Genomic DNA, 22,155 nt, shown 5'->3' on the forward strand with positions numbered 1-22,155 from the left:
TCCTCCGTGAACCTCTCTGGCATCTGAGAACTAAAAACTTCCCTGCCGACCTTGGGTGAGGAACAAAATCCACATCTTCTAATGACAGGCTGGTCTAGCCCAGACAATGTTATGTTTGCAACGCCTACCTCTAGGGTTTGCTTTGAAATCTCTTAAGAAAAGCCTCGGAGTAAACAGACACACGTAAAAACATTGTTTTTAGAAGTCAGCACGCCATACGTGAATAAGAGCAGGCTGACAGCCAAACATTCTCGTACTTTTTCAGATTTTCAAACTTCCACTTGTAGAGAAGGTGGCTGAGGGTTCTGTTTGATTTTAGTGACGGAGGATTGACTGACTTAACCTAAACAGGCAAATATTTAACCACCTGGCATTCCACGTTGGATGCGTTCACGGCTCTAAGCCCATTTGGGAATTCACGACCTTCCCAGCCAGGGCACTGTGTGTGATACCCCCGTGGTGAAAACGTCCTTTCTGTCAGCAGAGACGGCATCGCCAGGTCAGCTTCAAGGAGCATGAACACGTATGTTGGGTCCAACACCTGTTCAACAAGTGAAGTGGATGGGGGGTTCTGCTTTGCATGAGATAGCTCTCGAGAGCCAGGAGCCAAAACACAGCCCTGCGGATGCTTGCAGACATGGGGATGCAGCTGGGCAAGCCTTGGATTACTGTGGGGGTCCTCATCAGAATGTAAAATAACTTTCACCACCTTTGATCAATCTTGATGGACCTGGTTCCATCCGTGGAGGTGTAAGTGCGCAGGATTGTAACAGAACACAGCCAACTAGCTGGGTTATCATGAACTCCTAACACACTGAACCAACGCACGCCCAGCACAGGGCTGTCCGCGACCAGGGAGAAGTAAGAAATGGGATCCCAAAGCTACCAACAACGGTGAGCACTTACAAATCCTTGAATCACTCCTCGCCGGGAAAACGTTCATTGGTGACAAAGGAAGACAGCCAGGCGCCCAGAAGTGGCTTTGCAACAGCTTACCTGAGAAATGGGGACGAGGTGACGGAGCACGGGGAGTGACCCGGGCTGCTCCCGCTGCGCGACTGGCCTCAGCTGAATGAGGGTAAAATCCAGCCACTGAAACCGGAAACCGTGTTCCTGTGCCTAAACTCGCCTCTGAATTAGAGCATAGAATAGAACATGTTAGAACATATATTCCAGGATGCGTTAGAACAGAATCAATCATAGAGCATGTCATATCTAATATTATATACAAATTGTAGAGTCTGAGGCAGCCGAATATTTCTTTTGGAATATATATATATATACATATATATATTAGGACATGCAATAACACATATTATAATATATATATCACAGAACAGATTAGAATGTATGTGATATAAATAATACCTAATATTATATATAAAGTCTGAAGGCAGCTGAACATTTCCCTTGAAATATGTGTATTAGAACATATAATAAAACATATTAGAATATACACCACAGAATAGATTAGATCTATAATATTTAGTAGTTATATATATATACACATTGTAAAGCCTGTGAAGGCAGGAAAACACTTATTTTAGAATATATTAGTACATTAGAATATACTGGCATGTAATATGTATAATTTACGTATAAATTGTAAAGGTTGTAAAAACAACGTATTCTTTATTTTTCATTTATTTTTTAGCACTTGGAACACATTTATTGATTTATTTTTTAACATAAGAGTCTACGGCTTTATTAATAAAAAATAAAATTTTCAACTACTTTCAGTTTTCAGCTTTATACTATTTACCTTGTGGAGTACATAGCAAAATCCTGCCTAAACAGACCTACAGACTGATTTCTCTGAACATAATCATTTCGGAAGAATGCGTCTTCCTAGTTTATTGGCAGTGGTATAATATATGTGTCCCTCAGTTATTATAAACGTATTATTGTTTATTTTAACTCAGAATAGATACACGCCTCCTACACACACATACAAATACACATTAACAATTTTATACATACGTGTTTTGTATGTTTGTTTTGGCAGGGGGTAATTAAGCTTATTTATTTTTAATGGGGGCACTGAGGATTGAACCCAGGACCTTGTGCATGCCAGGCAGGCTTTCTAGCGCTGAGCTATACCCTGCCCCACCATGCATACATATTTTAAAAGAAGTGTCCAGCTGTCTTCACGGACCACCATTTTTACCTCTGCTCTATTAACACCACTACCCCTGCTGGGGCATTGAATTTATAGCCCATTCTAGGTCCAGGCAGAAATTACTCTTTCCGCATAACAGAGTTCAGTATCCGTCCTCCCCACCGCCCCACCACAACCAAATGCGCATCCTAAAGGCGGTGATCACCCTATCATGCCTCGCTTGCAGAGATTTTTTCCTCTTTTTTTTTTGCCTTTCAAGTCATACGCCGTGGTTTTCCGAAGAATTTTTACGGTCGTCCCAGATGAAAGCTGCTTTTGTTCTGCAAGGTGTTGCGAAACCCTCCCAGGATATTTATAGGAACAGGTAGGTCTGTGGGCACGCTCAGGGCGGCAGAGGAAGGGTCAGATCAACCCTGAAATCCAGAGTTTAACTCTGAAAGTTTGTTACTCTTTTTTCTTTTTTTTCCTTCTCTGGCTGCCCTTAGAAGGGACAGTCATGCCTTTCATTGGGTGTGAAACCGGAGCCTCGACCCGCGGCCCTCAATGAGCCAGCAGGACCGCGGTCACCTGGCTGACTCCGCGCGGAGAGGGCGCGCGCTCCGCGGGGAGGCGCGCACGGGCCCCGCGCGGACCGCCTCGGTCGCCCCGAGGCCCTCGGCGGGGCAGGGCCCGGTGGCCTGAGCGCGGGGGACCAGTCCTTGTTCTTCCCAGGCGCTCAGGCGACGCCGTCCGCTCCTGGAGCGCATTTTTCGCATTCCAGCTCAAGATTTGGCAACCGGCAGAGAGCAGGCGTCAGGCCCGAGGGGTTGGGAGTGGAGGGGGGGAGTGTGGAGGAAAGCCACCCACCTTGTGCGGAGGAGAGCTGGGGCAAGGCTGGCAGCCCGGGGCCAGAAAACCACACCCAGAGCCGGTTCTGATTTCCTGTTCCTCCCACCAGCCCCCGCCCCTCCCAATTAGCCAAGCGAGGCAGGCCGGGCCTGGTCTCCGTAAAACGCCTCCGTGCCGAAGTTGACCTCACGCGGCCTGACCTCTGCGACAGAATGCGCCCCCCACCCCGCCCCGCCCCGCGGACTCAGAGGCCGGACACCCCCTTCGAAAGGCGGAATAGCTGGAATCCCGCCGAACAGGGGGGTAGGCACCGTGCCCTCTCGCTTCTCAGACTGGGCTCCGCGGACCGGCTGCACGGATAGTACTCGGGATCGTTCAGAAAAGCAGGTTCCAGGCGCTCCTGGCCGGGCCTGCGAGGTCCAAGCTGCATGTGACCAGATTCTCCCCGGGAAAAGGTGACCAGATAAAATACAGGACGTCTAGATACATTTGACATTTTTTTTGGTGTCACTATAATCAAATATGCCCTAGGAAAAGCAAAAACTATCGTTGTGTGTCTGAAATTTAAATGTATCTGAACGTTCTGTGTTTCTTCTCCAAAATTGTCCCTGGTGTGTCCCAACCAGCGGCCCATCAAAGTTGCAGGCAACTGCATCTGGCTGTTCTCTGTCTTATTTTTAAAAACAATTCTTTTGGGATGATGATAGATTTTTCGGATGCGGCCAAGAAACGCACGGGGAGGTCCCGCGAAGCCCCGCGCCTCCCGCACCGTGCGCATCTGGCATCACCCCAGCCCCACAGGCCAGGGCTGGAAGCCGACGTGGTCCGGGGTGGGGAGGGGGGGTCGGTTATCCGCCAAGACCTGGGGCCCGCCCGCCGGGACGCGCGGGCACCGCGCGGTCTGTGGGGCGCCCTACCCGCTTCGAACTCCAGGTTTATTTTCTAACTTTACTTTTCTTTGGACCACGCCCTCCGGGTCCCCAGTCGGTCCCGCCTCCCAGCCTTCCGGGCTGGCGCGCAGCGAGCGCCGCGGCGCGCCCGCGCATCCCCCGCGGGAGCCCGGCGGGGACCCCACCCCCGGGCGGCCCCGGGCGCGGAGGGCGCGCGCGCACCCCGCTCCCCGCGCCCGCCCCTGCTGGGGCGGCGGCAGCCCGGGCGCCCCGGCCCCGCGGCCGCAGGGCGGGGCGCGGCGGCGCGGGCACCACCCCCGGGCGGGCGGAGGGAGCGGCGGCCCCGCCCAGGCCGCTTCCGCCCGGCCGCACTTTTGCGCGCACGCAGCGCCCGCGCGGGTGGCGGTGGACGCGGGACCCGAGGAATGAACAGGGAGCCGGGCGCCCGCGGCTGGGACCCCGCCTCGCCCCCGCCTGCCCCGGCCGCGCCCCGCGCCGAGGCCGCGCCGCCGCCCCCGCCGCCGCCGCCGCCGCCGCCGCCGCCCCCCCAGCCCGGCCCGCCGCGCCCGCCCCCCGAGGCCGCCGGCTACTCTCACCAGCTGCTGCTGCTGCTCCTGCACTGAGCGCCGGCCCGCGCCCCGCCATTGTCCCCGCCGCGCCGCCCGCCGCGCCCGGACGCCGACCGGGAGGCGGGGGCCGCGCATGGGTGGCCGCCGCTGATGCCGCCGCCGCCGCCCCGCCGCCCTCCGAAGCTGCGTCCCGGGAAGGCCGGCCCCCCGCGCCCCCCGGCCCGGCCCGGCGCCCGGGACCTGAGCGCGCCCCCATGGAGGCTCCCGGGCCGGCCGCGGCGGCCGCCGACTCCCGAGAGGGCCTGGGGGCCGCCCCCGACGGGGCGCCCGCGCGCGTCCCCGGCCCCGAGGCGCCGGCGCCCCAGCCGCCCGCCTACCGCCTGCAGGACTTCGACACGCTGGCCACCGTGGGTGAGTGCGCCGCGCGGGGCCCCGCCGCAGGGGCGCGTGGCGCCGTCCGGGACGCCGGCGTCAGACAAAGCGCTCGGGAGCCGCCGCCCGCGGGGGCCTGTTCCCGCCCGCTCGGGGTCCTCGCGCGCGGCTGCCCCTGCGCCCGGGGCCCCCCCGGCTCCCCGAGACCCGGAGGGCTCCACCCCGCGCCCCGCGAGCCTCCCCGCCTGCGGGGGCTCCGCCCTGCGTCTCCAAGAGGTCCTTACTTAACCTCCCCGCCCGCCCCTCACCGGCCACCCCGGTGTCTGGGCACCCCGACTTCACAGAACTTCCTGGGGGGGTCACCTCACATTGGGGTCCTCGCGCGCCCCCCAGGCAGGGACGCTCAGGGACGGAGGCGGCGCCCGGGAAGGCACCTGCAGACCTCACCTCGGCCAGCCTCCCCCTCTGCCTGGCGGCAGGATGCGCCCGCGTGGACTTCAGACCTTTTCCTGGGTTTGGGGCTCGGGTATCCCGTGGCATTTTGGGGGCGCTGGGCAGCGTTGGCGGTGCATTACACATATCTTCATACCGCGGTACTTTCCTTCTGTGCACCCGAAACTTGGCATTCTTTTCTCAGACACAGATTTCCTTTTGTCGTCTACCTTTGAACCTAGCCACTGTTAGGCAGCTGGAGGTAAAGGTTTCCAGTTTCTTGGGCGCCTGGACCCCGAGAGGTGTTTGTTTATGGGGCTCCTCCCTGAGTAGGGGCAGAACATCCCGACCCCACAGGGGCGCTGGATTCAGGCTGCCGGCACCAGCCAGCCTGTGGCTTCTTAGCAACTGTGTTGCTAAGTGGGCTCTGCCAACCTGCTGCTTGTCAGGAAGAGTGAATGGGGAAGGGGGGCACGCCCTGTGTGACTATGGGACAGGGGTGTTCAGGCACTTTTTGAGGTCCTCCTCCTCCTCTTTTGGAAAGGAGAAAGCATTGGGCTCAAGATAGTGGCTTGGTTTTAATAAGACGGAGAGGCACCGCCAGAGTGGCATTGAAGCCTTCTGTTTTCCTTTGGTTTTTCTCTTGCTGGTGAGGAAGGGGTCACCAGGGACCCCTCTCAACGTCTCCATCTTCCCTTTCTCTCCCCCTTTCTTTTTCTTGGTCTCTTTCTCCGTCTGCCTCTCCCTCCCTGTGGGACGCTGTGCTGGGCTGATGTAAAAGCTGGCTGTGTTTGGCAGGGCCGCAGAGTAGGGACAGTAACCCAGACCCGTGCAGTCACACCGATAGGTGGAAACACAAGCCAACAGTGGAAAGTCGTGCAGGACCTGCCAGCCCTTGGCACATGGCTCCAGCGGCTGTCTCTCCTCGGGGCACTTAGGCAGGTCTCTTGTGAAAGGTGCCGGGGCACTGGGCGGGGCCCGGGGAGGTGTGTGTGGCGGGGAGGTGGCTGGAGACATGATGCAGCGTGTTGTCTGCAGTCCTGGAGTTGAGGGGGGCTGGGGTGGGGCTGGGGTGGGCCTGTGGGGGATCTGCCAAGTGGGTATAGGGTGCCCGGTGAGTCGTCTTGTCCTTAAAAATAGACGGTCACTCCCCCTGGGGACCAAGAGGTGCCGAGCAGGGAGGAAAGAGCTCTGCAGTTGCCTTTGCCTTTCTTAATGAAGATGCTTGTTCCTCAAGGATAACTTCCTGTGGGCCCCAAGGGTGAGAAGGGAGAGCCAGGTCACCCATGTTCAGGATGTTGGACCAGCAGGGGCCTGGGACTCAGGTGTGCGTGTGTGTCTGTGTGTCTGTGTGTGTGGTGTGTGTGTTACTTTGCAGCTTTGTTGACTTTATCACCCTTCAGCAAAACCTCTTTCTTTAGTATTAAAGATTAATTTGAGCATGATAAATCTGAGACTGGGAATAAACTTTAAAAAAACTCCCAAACTCTCCAGAGCTGTCACAGTCACCAGGAACTTCAGATCGCAAGGTTAAACACAGTCGGCAAATAATAACCCCCTCAGCCCCGGCTTGACGTCTCTTCTTCCTAAGCTTCCAGCTCAGAAGACTGAGTTCCCTTTTAAATGATCCTGGGCCCCCCCCCCCCCCCCCCCCGTTCCTAACTCCCCCATTGCAGGCAGGCACCCCCAGCAGCTCTGCATCGCCTGAGGGCGTTCTGTGTGCAGCGTTCCAGCTGAGCAAGGCTGTTCTCCACACACAAAACAAAACCCAAACAAACACCAAGCAAACCACCCACCCACCCCCTGTTCGCAAACCTCTCCACCTTTCTTAACGCTCTACAGTCCCCACCCCTCAGAAACTTCCAGAATGAGTCAGGCTGGAAGGACCATGCTGGCTGGGCTTGTCCCCCACCCCCACTTTGGATGTTTTAAGTCCTGGCTTCACACAGTTGTGCATTTTTATCTGCTCTGATCTCCACCCCTGTGGGTGAGCTTTTTTGTTTTTTTCTTTTCTCTCCTCCCTTCCTTTTCGCTGCGAGCTGGACCCCCCGGGGGAGGCGCCTGGGGGACAGAATTGCTGACTCACAATGCCCCAAAGATGGTTGCAATGACTCCGACATCTCAGCGCAGAGGCAGCAGGTGGACACAGGTGTGCTTCTGCCTGAGGGAGCAATCATACCGGCGGTGGCTTTGCAGATGGCGAGACCCCGGCAGGAGGCACCGTGAGGCCAAGACCCAGCTGGGAAGACGGCCACGTTCACAGGGTGACCACGACACCTTGGAGGCAGAATAAGGAGGCAAGCTGGGGATTGTGTGGTCTCACGTGTCCTCCTCCTGTGCTCCTGCACACACTGTCTGTGGGAGATGGTCCGTGTTTCTAGATTGACCACTTCTCCGCAAATCCAGTTCGGGAAGGATGCTCGGCTTGTGTGGGCGAAAAATCTCAAGATGGGTATTTTTCAAAGAGCATGGACGGCACCCTGGGGCCCGTCGCGGCTAAACTGTGATTTCATAGGGTGAAACACTCCACCTCCTTGGCCACGTCACCTGTGACAGAGGCAATGGGGTGCAGCCCCCCTGGGCCTCGTTCCTGGTCCGTGTAACCGAGCTTGAGTTCTGGCCGTGAGCACGCACGATCGTGCTATTAAAAGGAAATGTTCTGAAATAATGATAAATGCACAGGGGGTTCCCCACCCCCCACCTACAGTCCGTCCGGCATCCTTCATGAATTTTTTTGACATCCTCCGTAACTGTAGCGTGATCTTTTTACCAGGACCTCAGCATCCTGCTAAGAGACCGCAGACCCTGTTCAGCGCTCCCACTTTTTGGTGAAACTTCTGAGTTTTGGAGTCGGGGTACGTGTGTGGTTTTGTGCAGTCTTATCCTGGGCGGCCACCACCGCGGAAATCAAGGCACAAAACCCACTGCCTCCCGACGGACCACATGCCTACACCGGACACTTTATTTTGTGTTTTGTTTACTATCACACACATTGCACCAGTGGAAAGTCGCAGTTTTTTAAGTTCTAGAAGACCTTCCGTGATGAGTAATTCATCAGACACTGTTCTCTCTGAAAGCTCTGGTGGTCATTTTTCTCCACACTGGTAGAGTTCCCTCCTACAGTTTTGGTTCCCTAGAATCGGCCTCCCCCCCCTTTTTTTTCTGCCCTGTCTCCCACCTGGGCTGTCATTTCCTCCCCAAGCATCACCCAAGCACACCCCTGGGTTGGGTGGAATCCGGACCGGTGAGATTTTGCCGTGCACGTGAGTGACCGGCGTGGGGACAGGGTGGACAGAAGCAACTGGAAGGGCATGTTGTTTATTGCTCAGTGATACCCAGAAAATTGCTCCTGCCTTCCTGCCTTCTAAGCGTATTCATCTCGTGTGGGTGCTTTAGAGGATGTGGGTTCAGCGCCGTGAATGGTAGTTGCAATTTAAGAGCATTGCAGGGATTTAGAAAATTAGATGGAATATGACGAAAGAATATTTCTGAATAAGAAGTCCTTCAGGCTGAGCTTCCTCATTAAAAAAAAAAAAATTGAAATGAAATTCAGACAGCGTAGAAGGAACCATTCGAAAGTGGACCGTCCAGTGGCATTTCAAACATTCATCGTTACCCAACCAGCCCGTCTGCCTGGTTCCAGAACATTTTTGTCACCGTCAGCGGACACCTCGCACCTGTGAGCAGTCATTCCCGTTTTCCCACTGCTCCAGCTGCCAGTAAGCCCCGTCTGCCTACTGTCTCCGAAGATTTGCCTGTTCCAGTGACATTTTCCACACTTTTCCTTCTCAGTTTCCATCTCCAAGGGGGACGGATTGGGGGGACTTTGGGAAGAGAAGCTTAGGAGATGGAGAGACAACAGTTCCTGCTCAAGAGGAGAGGAGGAAATGGGCTGGTGGAAAGAAAGTGTGGGATGGGAGAGGGCCGGTGAGGACAAACTGGGAGGAGAGCCGTTCAGTCAGTGAGAGAGACGGGGGTGGGCAGGCGGGTCACAGACATGTGCACACACAACCTGCTGTCCTGGGTTGGTTGAAGTCTCCGTACACCGCTCTCCTGCCCCCTCAAAAATTCATACCATCTTAGGACCTCAGGAAGGGACCTAATTTGGAAACAAGGTGTTTGCAGACATGATGACGTGAAGGACCCGAGAGGAGGTCCTCCTGGAGGAGGTGGCCCTGCATCCAAGGACAGTGTCCTTAGAAGAGACAGAGGAGGAGGAACACAGACACAGAGGAGACGCCACGTGGAGATGGGAGGGAGGCGGCCACCAGCCCAGGGACGCCTGGAGCCCCCAGAAGCTGGAAGACACAGGAAGGACCCTCCCCTGGAGCCTCGGGAGGGAGCGCGGCCACCTCCCCACACCTTGACCTCAGACTTAAGGTCTCTAGGACTCCGGGGAAGATGAATTCCTGTGATTTTAAGCCACAACAAAGCCAGAGCCCCAGGAAGCTCCTCCACCTGCCAGAGAGGACTGCAGAGCGGACTTCCCCGTGGCCTTAGCGCGTGGTCCATGAATTGGTTTCCCCGAATGCCTCCCTGGGTGTGGGGACAACCCTCCCCGATGACTTGGGGCACGCATGTGGTTGGGGACATGAGGCCTCGATGCTGGTCTCAGACCTGGCTCTGCGATGGGTCCCTCCACCGCCCGGGACCACCAAGGAGGCCGGCTCTGTCCCTGCACGCAGAGGGCGGATGCAGTCCCCTGTCCCATGACAGAGCATTCCCCTCTGCTACTACCCCCGCCCCGGCACCCTGGAAGCTTGTCAGCACAGAGCTCTTCCTGGGAGACGCGTCTTCAGAATTCTCAGTAAACCTCCTTCCGTCTCTTTGGGAGTGACTCCCCTGGGGCTTTCGTGGTAGTTCCCCCAGGTTTTTCTTTTTATGGCAAACACCCGTGTGTCACCACCTTCGCCACCATTGAGAAGCATTTCCCCTTTTCCTTTTCTTTGAAACTGTCCAAATGCTGGCTCTTGCTGGGAAGAACAGTGAAGTACCAGGAAATAAAGTTTCGCTTTTTCAAGGTCTCGGACGGCGTGCGGGGCAGAGTACAGCCATCCGCCTTGATTTTCTCAGGGACCTCCAGGAGGGGCGGGGGACTGGTGGGTGCCTTTGGGAGCTTTTCCCCCCAAAAGATGAGGATGCTGGCTGATTTGGTTTCTGCTGAGAGCACTGTTCCTGGTTGCCAGGTGGCTGTCTTATGAGTAATGTCCTCACCTGTCCTTTGCTGGGGGAGTTAGGGCTTCACCGTATGAATTTTGGGGTGACCGAGACAAGAATCATGGGTAACTTCCAAGGTTCTGGGGCTAACGAATCAGAAAGGTGGTGGTACCATTGGGTTATATTGGGAGGGCTCGGAGGGGTGGAGGCGTATTTGGTGGGAAAACACCAAGTGTTCCGTCCTGGGCATGTTAAGTTTGACGTATCTGTGAGATGTCGTGGGCACAATCTCCATCATCACTAGCACCTTAATCACCACCTCTCCCCACCTCCCGCCACCTCCGCCATCTTCATCACGTCTGACACTTGTCAAGACGAAAGTTTTTTCTCTGATGTTACCCAAGTTACAAGTGCACAGCACAGTGACTCACAATTTTCAAAGGTTACACTCCACGTATGGTTATAAAATACTGGCTAGGCAACTCGTCTCGTACAATATATCCTTGTAGGGTTTTTAAACTTTTTTTTTTTCTTGTTACGATTCGTTTCATGGCAGCTGGTAATCATCACATTAGCAATGGTGGTTTCAAAAGTTGTCACACACCAGCTGTGCTGTCATTGCTCGAGGTTGATCTGATAACCTGGTGTCACAGACATTGGCCATGTAAGATGCGTCATACAAATCAGATCTGGTTTATCCCCAGCGTTTATGAAAACAGACCAAGGAAAAGAACTAGGTCTGGGGACACATGCATGGTCTTAATATAGTGAACGTTTAGCCCTCCCTGATTATTACAGAGTCACGATAGTGCGAATATTTGCAAGTAGCTTATTTATTTTATACGTAATAGTCTGTACCTCTTAACCCCCTTCCTCTATCCTACCCTCCTACCCCTCTTTCCTCTCCCCACTGGTCACCACTAGATTGTTCTCTGTGTCCGTGAGTCCATTTCCTTTTTGTTAAGTTCATTAGTTTGGTTTATGTTTTCCGACCCCACAGATAAGTGATGATACAGTGTTTGTCTTTCTCTGATCATGAAACTTTTTTTTTAAAATTGAAATTCACATAACGTAAAGTTTTTTTAAATTCAACAGTTCAGCGGCATTCTGCGCGTTCACAGTGTTGGGCAACCACCAACTCTGTCTAATTGCAAAACATTTCCATCATCCCAGAGGGATCCTCTACCCATTAAACAGTCACTCTCCACCCCCTCCCCCAGCCCCAGGCACCACTAATCCACGTGTCTATGGAGTTGCCTGTTCTGGGCGTTTCCTATAAATGGAGTCACATCCCATGTGTCTTTCTGTATCTGCTTCTCTCTCTGAGCATCCTGTGTTCAAGGTCCATCCATGATGTAGCTTGTGTCAGAGCTTCACTCCTTTTCCTGGCTGAGTAATATTCCCCCCACGTGCATGTGGACCCCATTTGTTTATCCCATTGTGTTAGATTGCTTAGAGAAACCATGTATCACAGATTTGGAAGCTTAAACAGCAGAAATCACGGTCCTGCAGGCTGGAATATGAGATCAAGGTGTCAGCAGGGCTGGTTCCTCCTGAGACACCTCTGTTCTTCTCCTCCCTGTGTCCTTAATGTGGTCATCCCTCTGTGTCTGTGTCCTAATCACCTCTTAAAGTGACACCACTCCTGTTGGACTAGAACACATTCATTTTGCTAGTCTCATTTTACCTTTAAAAGATGTTTTTGGGGTTTTTTTTTGTTGTAGTTTTGTTTTGGCATTGGGGGGTAATAATAAGGTTTTTATTTATTTATTTTTAATGGAGGTATTGGGGATTGAACCCACGTATGCTAGGCATACACTCTGTCACTGAGTATAACCTCCCCCACCTCATTTTACCTTAATCATGTCTCTGAAGACCCTGTACCAAATGCAGTCTCATTCTGAGGTCCTAGGGGTTAGGACTTTAACATAAAATTCTTCGGAGGTGGGAGGACACAGTTCGGCCCAAAACACCATGAATCTTTTAATGCATCAGATGATACCTCAGACCCTTGGGGATTCCCATGCTGCATAACTGAGCTTCACCCAAGGGAGATTCGGCTCATTGGAAGTAGGCACACCTCACCAAGGCAAACACCACCAACACCACCACCATCGCCATCATCACCATCACCACCATCACCGTCATCACCACCATCATCTTCACCACTGTCACCGTCATCACCACCATCACCATTACCACCGTCACCACCATCATCACTGTCATCATCACCATCACCAGTCATCAACATCATCGCCATCACTGTCGTCACCATCATCACCACTGTCACTGTCATCACCACCAACACCACCATCACCATCATCACCACCACCACAATCACCAATCATCAGCATCATCACCACCATCACCACCATCGTCACTGTCATCACCACCATCACCATCAACACTGTCACCGTCATCACCACCATCATCACCACCATCATCACCATCACCACCATCACCATCATCATCGCCACCATCACCATCATCACCATCATCATTTCCCAAACATAATGCAGGCTCATCTCATCTTCAAGGACAGATGATGGTGGTCTTGCATGGATCTGGAGTTTGCTCTTTTCAGCAGGCATGTCATGCAGTCACCCCTTTGGTGCACAGAGCATCTCCTGGTTCTAACTCCTGAGTTAGAGAGCTGAGGGCTGGGTGGGGCCCCAGGCAGAAACCCTCTGCAAGGTCATCCTTCATTGGTCTCCTGTTCTGATCTCTCTCGTGGTCCTTGCCACCGTTTCTGTGTCCTATGGAAGCGGTAACAAATTACCGCAAACTCAGTGGCTTCAAAACAACATGGCTTTATTATTCTACGGTTCCAAGGGTTAGGGACCTGAATGTGGGGATGACTGGGTTAAAATCAACAGTGTGGGCAGAGCTGGGTCTCTTTGGGAAGGTCCAGGGGAGAATCTGTTTCCTTGCCTTTTTCAGCTTCTAGAAGCCGCCCGAATTCCGTGGCTTGATGGCCTTCCTCCATCACTGACAACGGCATTGCTGCGTCAGTCCCTTCTCATGCTGCCATCTCTGTTTCTCTCTCCCTTGTCTCTCTTAGGCTTCTGAGAACCCTTGTGATTCTGCTGCAATCAACCCAGGATCATCTCCCTGGGGAGGATGAGGGGATTAGCATCTGGCACCAGCTCCCTGAAACTCAGTTCCCCCTTTGCCATGTAAACAGACACATCCCCAGCTTCCTGCGATAAGGACGAGGCCATCTTTGTGGTGCTGGTGGGGGCATTACTCTGTGTGCCACACACTGGTTTTTCTAACGTGCTGTGCACCCCTCGCCTGAAATGTGCCACCACTTTGGAGAAGGCGGTGGGCTGGGCAGCTGCCCCCAGGGTGGCCTCGGTCCTGGTCCAACGGCATCGATTTCCATCAATGGGAAAACCATGGTAACAATGAAAAGTTGTTCCATGACTACACAGAGGGAGAAATGCTGGATCTGTTTACCAACGAATGGGGCTGCATGTTTGTGTGCGTGTGTGTGTGTGTGTGTACACACTTGCTCGAGCACTGGGGAAGGAATTAACGAGTTAATTGGGGCTGTCACATCTGTGCCCTCTTCTGCGAGGCTGGAATGGTGTCCACCACTAATTGCCACCTCCGTGGGCCCCCCCCCTTGCCGAGCACGCAGAACCAGTTCTGATGTTGCAAGGGCGCCCCAGGGACAGAATGGCTCAGAGGTGGGATGACAAAGCCTTACCTTCCAGGAGCTTCCGGCCCCAGGAGGGACCTTCTGACCCGCAGCTCTGAGCCACGTGACCCCAGGGCGGGGAGGTGGGGTAGGGTGGGCACGTGGAAGTCCCCAAAGCCAGGCTTGTGTCCACTTGTGGGACGGAGATCAGGTCAGAGAGGGAGGACTGCTCTACAGGGGTCTTGAGAATGTTCATGAATTTGAAGCATAAAACCAACACTGCGAGAGCTCTGTAAGCAGCTTCCAATTGTAGGAGCATTTCCTTGCATTTCACGGGTGGGGTCTCCCATCCTGCACTGGGTTAGGTGGACACGATGCTACATCTTTTTCTACGTCCTTAAGGCACTGAAACAGAAGTCCACTTGGCATTTGGGTCACATTCGAATTGGAGAAGACGTTGTAAGTAGTCCCTCTGCTTTGGAAGTTTCCAGTGAGTCTTCCATTCAAACATCCTAAGTGTCCCCGAGGCTGGACCCGTCAGAACAGCCCTTTATCAGCCATGACCGTGGGTGGGAGAGAAGGTGTGTGCCCTGTGGTGCCAGGCGGAGCCCCGAGTCTTGCTGCCAGTCCCGTGACTCAGCTTGTCCCCAGGTGGGAGTTCCCTGTCGGACACCTCGGGGGGCGCTCCTCTCAGCCTTTTATCTCCTGCCAGGGGCTCCCGGGGCCCCCCCAACACCTGCTCAGCCCCTCCCGTCCCATTTTCCAGGAGGACTGTCCAGGCTAGAATCGTGGGCATCTGAGGTCCCCGCCCACTGGGTGGTTCCACGTTTCCAGAAAGCTCTACCTTCCACGTCTTTTGTGCTGCTTCCCCCACATACCCATTTGCAGATTCACACTGGCGTTTCCAACCAGTTAACAGCAAAAGCGCACTGTCTCACAGCGTCCCTGCTAAAATGCAGAAGAATTCTGCAAATGGATGCTGTCGTGTTGTGAGCTCATCTCACGGGCGGGCGCTGTATGAATTCTCTCGAGGTGGTTTGTTTGGTGAGGTAAATATATATATTATTTTTGGTGGGGGGACGTAATTAGGTATTTATTTTTTAGTGCAGGGACTGAGGATTGACCCCAGGACCTCATGCATGCTAAGTACCCCCTCTACCACCGAGCTCTACCCTCCGCACTGGACGTGTTTTTGATGAGACAAATCACAGAGGGAGTTTGGACGGCCACCTCCCCAGGGTCCTTGTCAGATGGCTGACAATTATTTGCCTGGTGATTTCAGCCTGTTTGGATGGATCATTATCTCGAGAGACTCTTCTCCGAAACAAAGGATCCCTGCAGATCTGAGGCTGGGTGTGGCTGGCGGGGCTCCGTGGAACAAAGTCCTTTGTAACGCAGACGCCACCTGGGGTCTGAATTGGGAGGGGGCGGCGCAAAGTGGGACTTGGGACTCTGAGCCCAGGCACGCCTGCCTCTGCCTGTGTGCTCACCACCACCCCTCCCAGGGCGGAGTTGGCTTGCAGGGAGGCAGGGAGAGGTGGGTGCTCAGCCCGTTTACATTTGGGGACAATTGCCAAAAAAAAAAAAAAAAAAAAAAGTCATTCAGCGGAGATTGAAAATTCTATCTTGGACTGATACTCTCCAAAATCAGAAGGGCGTCAGGAAGGCAAACTTTCTACAATTTCCTCTTTTGGAAATTCTGCCTGAGCAGTGTTCAGCCTTACCCCTTAAGGGAAAAAAGTATATATTACCCAGAAAGAAAAAAAAAAAAAAGCAAACCGTCTAATGACTCAGAGTATCGCCTGGATCCTCGCGTATAAATAGTTCTAGTTGGAGGTGGCGTTCACTCAGGAGCACTGTCGTTTAGTTTACCCTTAAGCAGGTTAGTTAGCATTTTATTTTGGTAGCAGCTTCTGGGGTATCCATACACTGTGTTGATTTTGGTCAAAGCTTCTGGTCTACCTTTTTTCTTTAATTTTTGTCTTTTTTCTAGATTGATTTTCTTGTTTTCAGTTTCATTGATTCCTGCTTGAGATTTTTTGTGTGTGTGGTTTCTGACAGTGTTGTATTTTGAGCGAGCTTCTGCGCTGTTCCTCTTGAGGGTCCCGGAGAGCTGCAGAATTGGCATTGGGACCCAAGAGAACTGCAGAGCCAACGCCATCTCTTCCCACCGCCTTGCAGGGAGCCGGGTGGGTTCTAACCCTCGCGGCCGGGGGACCCTCTAGCGGCGCCCTGCTTTCACGTGGGTTTCCGCTTCTCTGTCCCAGCTGGTGCCGGCCTAGTTCCCGTCCCCCCTGCACGTAGCAAAACCCCCCAGCTGCTTCCCCGGACGGCAAAAAGTAAGCGTGGAGAAGGGGACCTGGCGGTCACCTGCTCCAGAAGCCTGTCTGTAAACACAGGGCACTGCAGGACAGCTGCTTGGTTTCCTTAAAAGCAAAGGGAAGATGAGGCCGCAGGCAGAACATCCTGCCGTGCGCGCGGACTCCGGGTTAGCGTCAGAGTCTCCGTCCAGGACGCTGGATGCTCTCGGCAGAACCATCCCCGGGCCGGGTGGGTCCTTCACCTCCTGTGTTGTCGGAGGGAGCTCTGCCCTCTTTGTAAAAGGGGCAGCCTCCTTCTGCACTGAGCTGGCCAGTGCAGTCGTGTGCTTTCCTTTCTGCCCTCAGCAGTGCGTGGTCCGAGTGCACACGCGAGAGTTCCCGGAACATGCACAGGTGTGCACACGCCCCTGTGCGTGGAAGGTTTTTGGTGGATGGGGTGACAGCCCTCCTGGCTATTGAAAACACTCTGATTGTTCCAACTTGAGCACTCTGGTGAAGCCTGAGACCGGCCGCCTCTTTGTAGGGCAAAGCAGCCTCCATCCTCTTCTAGAGCTCGCCGCCTGGGTTCCTGCTGAGGGAGCAGGGCGGGTGGTTCCCAGGTGCACAGGCCCGTGATCTGCCCCAGAAGCTGGTTTGCAAATTGTCCCTTTAGAACGTCCTTGCTCCAGAAGCAGTGCTGCGTGGAGGTCCAGGCTGCTTCATTTGCAGCCCGGAGCAGACGCCGATGCCTCGTGACACACATCCCGCGGTAAGAAGGAAGCAGCAGTGGCACGAGCACGGAGGAGGGCGCCAGCCAGCGCAGTGCGGGGGTCACTCGGGGGCCTTGGGTCTGACGCGTGACAGAGGGCACGCCTTACAGGAGGGCCGTCAACAAAGAGTGACGAGCTTTCCTCCCGACCCCGGAGGAGTGGACGCGTCCTCTTCCTGTCGGCTTTATTTGTTGCCGGCGTTGAACTTCACCTCCCAAGTGGGTGGCGTGGAGGCACCGTGGGGAGCAGGTCCCCGGCGTGTCCCGGCCGGGCCCGTGGAGGAATGTGTCTGGGGGCAGGACACCTCCCCTTGCTCCAGCCAGGCAGCTGCCAGGCGCGGGCACGGGGCGGCGGACTCGTTTCGGTTTTCTCAGTACGTGTTTGGATTCCATGTGCTTTTCCAGGACGCACTTTGCCTGCATCACCCAGAGATCAAGGGTGGGTTCTAATCCCGATCCAGGGCCACAGGGGACATTTTTAAGACAACTCCCATGGACCCTCCTGGGGGTTGATGCAGGCTCACTCCTGAGTCTTTGGGGAAGGAGGGTTGTGCGGTGGGAACTGGACATCCCTCAGCACAAGGGAGAAAATCCCGGAGGAAGATTGTTGCGGGAAAGCATGTCTCTGTCACATGCTCAAAGGACGCCTTTGATCTTGGAGAAGAGGTTGTGGTTGGAAGGGGGGACCTTCAGAGAGACTTTCAATGGAAGACACCTGTCTGGCTGCGATGTCATGTGTTCAGGGTTTTCTGAATGCCTGAATTTAGTGCCGTGGGCTCTGAAATGATAGTGGAATCAATACCAAAAGGGAGTGAAATGGGCAGATGCAGCGGTGGAGGAGGGTGCAGAGTGTGTGCTTCGCGTGCACGAGGTGCGTCCCCAGCCCCTCCATTAAAATTAAACAAACAAACCTAATTACTTCCCCCCGAAAAGTTAAAAAACGTTAAAAAAAGAATGCAAAAAAAAAAAAAGTAAAGAAATAAATCGTAAGTAGTCTTTCTTGGCCTTCACACCAAAGGCGAGGGTCATTGTCACGTCGCTCTGCCCACACCTGTCTTCTGAAGGCCCCCGCCTGACGGGTGCACGACACCCAGGGGAGCTCACCGGAGGCTTGGCCGCTGCCATTACGAGTGCTGGCCGGCTGCCGGGGCCCGCTGAAATCGGGGTCCAGCCCTGCGTGCGCCGTGGCTGTTTCGCATACGTAGAGTCACGTATCCGCTGACCTCATTAGACTGACTCACACGTCTTCTAGTGACCGTCCTCAGCATACACCCTCCTGTATTGGCCCCCGTTCCTCAGCCCCGCCTGCATGGAAGTTGGAGCCTTGATTTCATTATTAGGTTGACCCAGTTTTTGCTTAGAGAGCTAGATTGTCTTCATAACGTGGACCACGTAAACCATCTGCTGTCCAGAGGTGGACCTCCCAGCGTCTCCGATGGGGCAGCGGACACTTGCCACAAGAAGTGAGCGAGAGCGGAGTTGCAGCAACCCTACGGCTGTCCAGTGTGGTGGTCCCCGGTCACGTTCAGCACGCTAGAAACGCAGTCGCCCCGAATCTGGAGCCGCCGTGAGCTTGTGGCCACTGTGCTGGACAGCATGGACCTCGACTGTGTCTGTCGCCATAGAAAGGTCAACTGGGTTGTCTTATTCCAAAGTCATGGTTCTCAACGGGAGGTGATTCTGCCCCCACTGGACACTGGGCAGTGCCTGGAGACATGACTGATTGTTACAATTGGTGGGTGGAGACCAGGGACACAGCGCCACACCCCACGGTGCACAGGATGCCCCACATCAGAGAGTCCTCCAGCCCCGGGGTCAGCAGTGCTGAGGCCGAGAGCCTCTGGTCAATTCATGAGAGACTGTGTCTATCAATCAGTCAGTCATCTGTCTCTAACATCTATTTATCTGTCTGTCTGTCATACCTATGCATTCATCCAGGACATTTGGGAACTCTTGTCTCTCTATTCCCTAAATGTTGGTGTTTTCAGAGCAATGAGGTAATGTCACCCTCCAACTGGAAACCTGTTGACATAGGTTACTGCAGCTCTCTCTTTATCTGTCTGTCTATCCATCTGTCCCTCAGTCCATCATGTCTATCCATTCGTCTATTCATCCATCCATCTACCCATCCATTTATCCATCCATCATCCATCCATGCATACATCATCTATCGATCATCTGTCCATCCATCTATCTATCCATCCATCCGTCTTTCCATCCGTACACCCATCCATCTGTCCATCTATTCATCCATCTCTCCGTCATCTGTCTATCCACGCATCATCTGTCCATCCATCCATCCATCATCTATCAGTCCATCCATCATCCCTCCATCCAGCCATCCGTCATCCATCCTGTCCGTTCATCTATCTGTTTATCCATCCATCCATCCATCCATCATCTATCTATAGCAGTGGTCTTCCACCAAGAGCAGTTCTGCTTCTCAGGGGACACTTGGCAGTGTCTGGAGACATTTTGATTGTCACAACGGCAGGAAGGGAGCTCTTGGGATCTGGTGGGGGGAGGAGACCAGGGATCCTGGTCAGCATTGACCCTACAGTGCACAGGACACCTCCCACCACAGAGAACTGCCTCACCCAGAATTCAGTAATGCTGAGCTTGGGAAACCCTGATCTGAAGCAGGACACGTTTTTGATAACTTTGGGGGGAACTTTGACATCATCACATGCCACCCTGGAAGCAGTTTAGGTGATGACCAAGCCATCTATGCAAAGCTGCAGATAGCTGCTTTTGGAAAGCCCCGGGCAGAGCCGGGAATTCCAGGCATTTCCTCGGGTAGCCCTTGTTAGCGTCGGGATCCAGGTGGCGAACTTCCTGCGTTCCTTTTTTTCTTTTGTGCTCACACACTTTGTGTCTTTGCCCGGGAGAGAGTGTAACTTCGTAAATCGTCTGTAAATGGAGGAATTGTAGTTCTAAAATGTCTATTATTATCTTCTTGTCCATTTTTTATCTTTTTACAGTGGGATGCTGTGAAACTGGAGGTTGCTTGACTCAGCAGAATCTGGGAGGAGTTACTTGCTTTTGTTTTTTTCAGATCTGTCTAGACTAGCAAACTCACAGAACTAACCCCTCCCTCCCAGGGCTGAGCCGAATCCTGTCCAGTTTATTCAGCAGATCTTTGAAGTTACATATTCCAAGTTAAAAAAAAAAAAAACCTTCAGAAGTGTATCCAAAACACACACTCTTTATTTTTTTTTGTAAATTTTGCCTATCAAGATGCAATTCACATAGCAAAAGATTCCCCGATTCAAGGTGTCCTGTTCTGCAGTTTTGAGTTTATTTACAGTTAACACATGTTCTTTTTAAAACACCTTCTAAACATTTTTTTCCCCATAAAACAGAAGTTTGACTGTGCTTGGAATTTGCAGCAGTAATTTCCCAAATCCAACTTTTTAGAGGAGGACTGTGTGCTTCAAATACTTAAGATTTCATATATTGCAGTTTATGTATTTATAATCTTTTCTGATATTACCACGAGGAAGAAAAACCTCACGCGGTTTCACCACGATAAATTCATTCCTTATGACCTAGCCATTATTTTGCAATAATTATTTAACATTTTTTTTTTTTTTGCAAACAAGACACTTTACTGGAATAATTACTGAACAAGGAAGTACTAAAGGTAATACTTACACATTTTAGAAATTAAATTATGGGCAGAGTATTTAGAGAATTCACAGATTCATAAGCATATTAATTGTTATGTTTCATTAAGTTGATCAGTTTAACAAACTTAACTATTGTATAGATAAAAGATTTGTATACTTCATAAATAAAAAATTAAGAAAGTTATACAGAGCAATGCATCCCGTTTTTGGTCCCCAGGTGTCCTCTCCCCCTGACTCTGTCTAGGTTCCTGTCCTGGTCAGTCTCTTGTATCTTTCTGCAAACATGTTTTCAACATACAGAAGCAAATACCATTGTCAGGAGGGGACCGACATTCTACTAACATGCTGCCTACTTTCAGCCTGCTTAGATATTATCTTAATTTTTTTTTTAACGATTTTAAACATTTCCAAACTAATTTCACCAGCCTAACCAGTTAAAGAGATAAAACCTTTGCCTCCGTTGGGTGGAGGAGGGGAGTAACTCCTGACCACTGGCAGCTGGTGTTCCTGGTAAAGGAGGATGATTGCTGGCAACTGGGGTGCACTGATGATGGGAGGGTGTGAGAAGGGCCCCCCAGCTTTCCCCAGGGTGGCCACATGCCCCCGCTGACTCTTGGCAGCCCGGCCCCTGGGTACCAGCCTCTCCTTAGGTGTCTGCTGGATTCCTTCCCGCCTCCTGGAGCTGCCGGGGAACTGTGTGGGCTGTTAGAAATGGGGCTCTGGGGAATTGTCAGGTGGGCTGTGATGAGCTTTAATCTCCCATTGGGGAAATAGGCTTACAAAATCCGCTTCTGTCTGCATCTGTCTGTCAGCCGTCCATCTGCCTGTTGTCTGTATGTGTCTGTTACGTCCATCCCTTCCTGTTTTATTTAAACAATTCTAAAATTTTAAAAATTGAAGTACAGTTGATTTACAATGTTGAGTTAGCTTCTGGTGTCCAGCACAGTGATTCAGTTATACATGTTATGTATATATAGATCCAGTTGTATATATAGATTTTTCATATTCTTTTCCATTATAGATTATTGCAAGATATTAAATATAGTTCCCTGTGCTCTACAGTAGGACCTCGTTGTTTATCTATTTTATATATAGTCATTTCTATCTGTTAGTCCCAAACTCCTGATTTGTCCCTCCCCCCGCCTTTCCCCTTTGGTAACCATAATCTGTTTTTTTTTATGTCTTATGAGTCTGTTTCTGTTTGTAAATAAGTTCATTTGAATCATTTTTTTTAGATTCCATATATAAGTGATATCATATGTATTTGTCTTTCTCTGTCTGACTAGCTTGAGTTAATATGATCATCTCCAGATCCATCCATGTTGCTGCAAATGGCATTCTTTTATTCTTTTTCATGACTGCATAGTATTCCTTTGTGTATACATCTTCTTTATCCAGTCATTTGTCGGTGGACATTGAGGTTGCCTCCCTGTCTTGGCTGTTGAAA

General features: G+C 52.5%; 2 protein-coding genes and 1 non-coding gene across 9 annotated transcripts in view; 1 reads left to right on the forward strand and 2 right to left on the reverse strand.

Annotated features, from left to right (window-relative positions):
• LOC116662158 overlaps positions 1-4,491 on the reverse strand; it is a 124,164-nt gene extending 119,673 nt beyond the window's left edge. For 2 of the 7 annotated variants that reach the window (XR_004318141.1, XR_004318142.1), the window contains exons 1-2: positions 2,966-3,708; positions 997-1,131 (exon numbers count right to left, since the gene is read on the reverse strand). Coding sequence is in view for 1 of the 7 variants with exons in the window: in XM_032475558.1 (XP_032331449.1) it covers positions 997-1,131; positions 4,434-4,482 (184 nt within the window). In the remaining 6 variants the exon portion in view is untranslated. Of the gene's footprint in view, positions 1-996; positions 1,132-2,965; positions 3,709-4,433 lie in introns of those variants that run through there. The other 5 variants (XR_004318143.1, XR_004318145.1, XR_004318144.1 and 2 more) reach the window with 4 other exon arrangements.
• Positions 4,126-22,155, forward strand: part of PRKX (protein kinase X-linked) — a 60,243-nt gene continuing 42,213 nt past the window's right edge. The window contains exon 1 of the mRNA XM_032475557.1: positions 4,126-4,817. Coding sequence (XP_032331448.1) covers positions 4,661-4,817 — 157 coding nt within the window. The 5' untranslated portion in view covers positions 4,126-4,660. The remainder of the gene's footprint in view (positions 4,818-22,155) is intronic.
• Positions 11,060-11,191, reverse strand: LOC116662287. Its single transcript, XR_004318328.1, has one exon. It is a non-coding gene; the product is annotated as a small nucleolar RNA SNORA72 (small nucleolar RNA).

Source organism: Camelus ferus, chromosome X (genome assembly GCF_009834535.1).
Source record: "Camelus ferus isolate YT-003-E chromosome X, BCGSAC_Cfer_1.0, whole genome shotgun sequence".
Taxonomy (NCBI): domain Eukaryota; kingdom Metazoa; phylum Chordata; class Mammalia; order Artiodactyla; family Camelidae; genus Camelus; species Camelus ferus.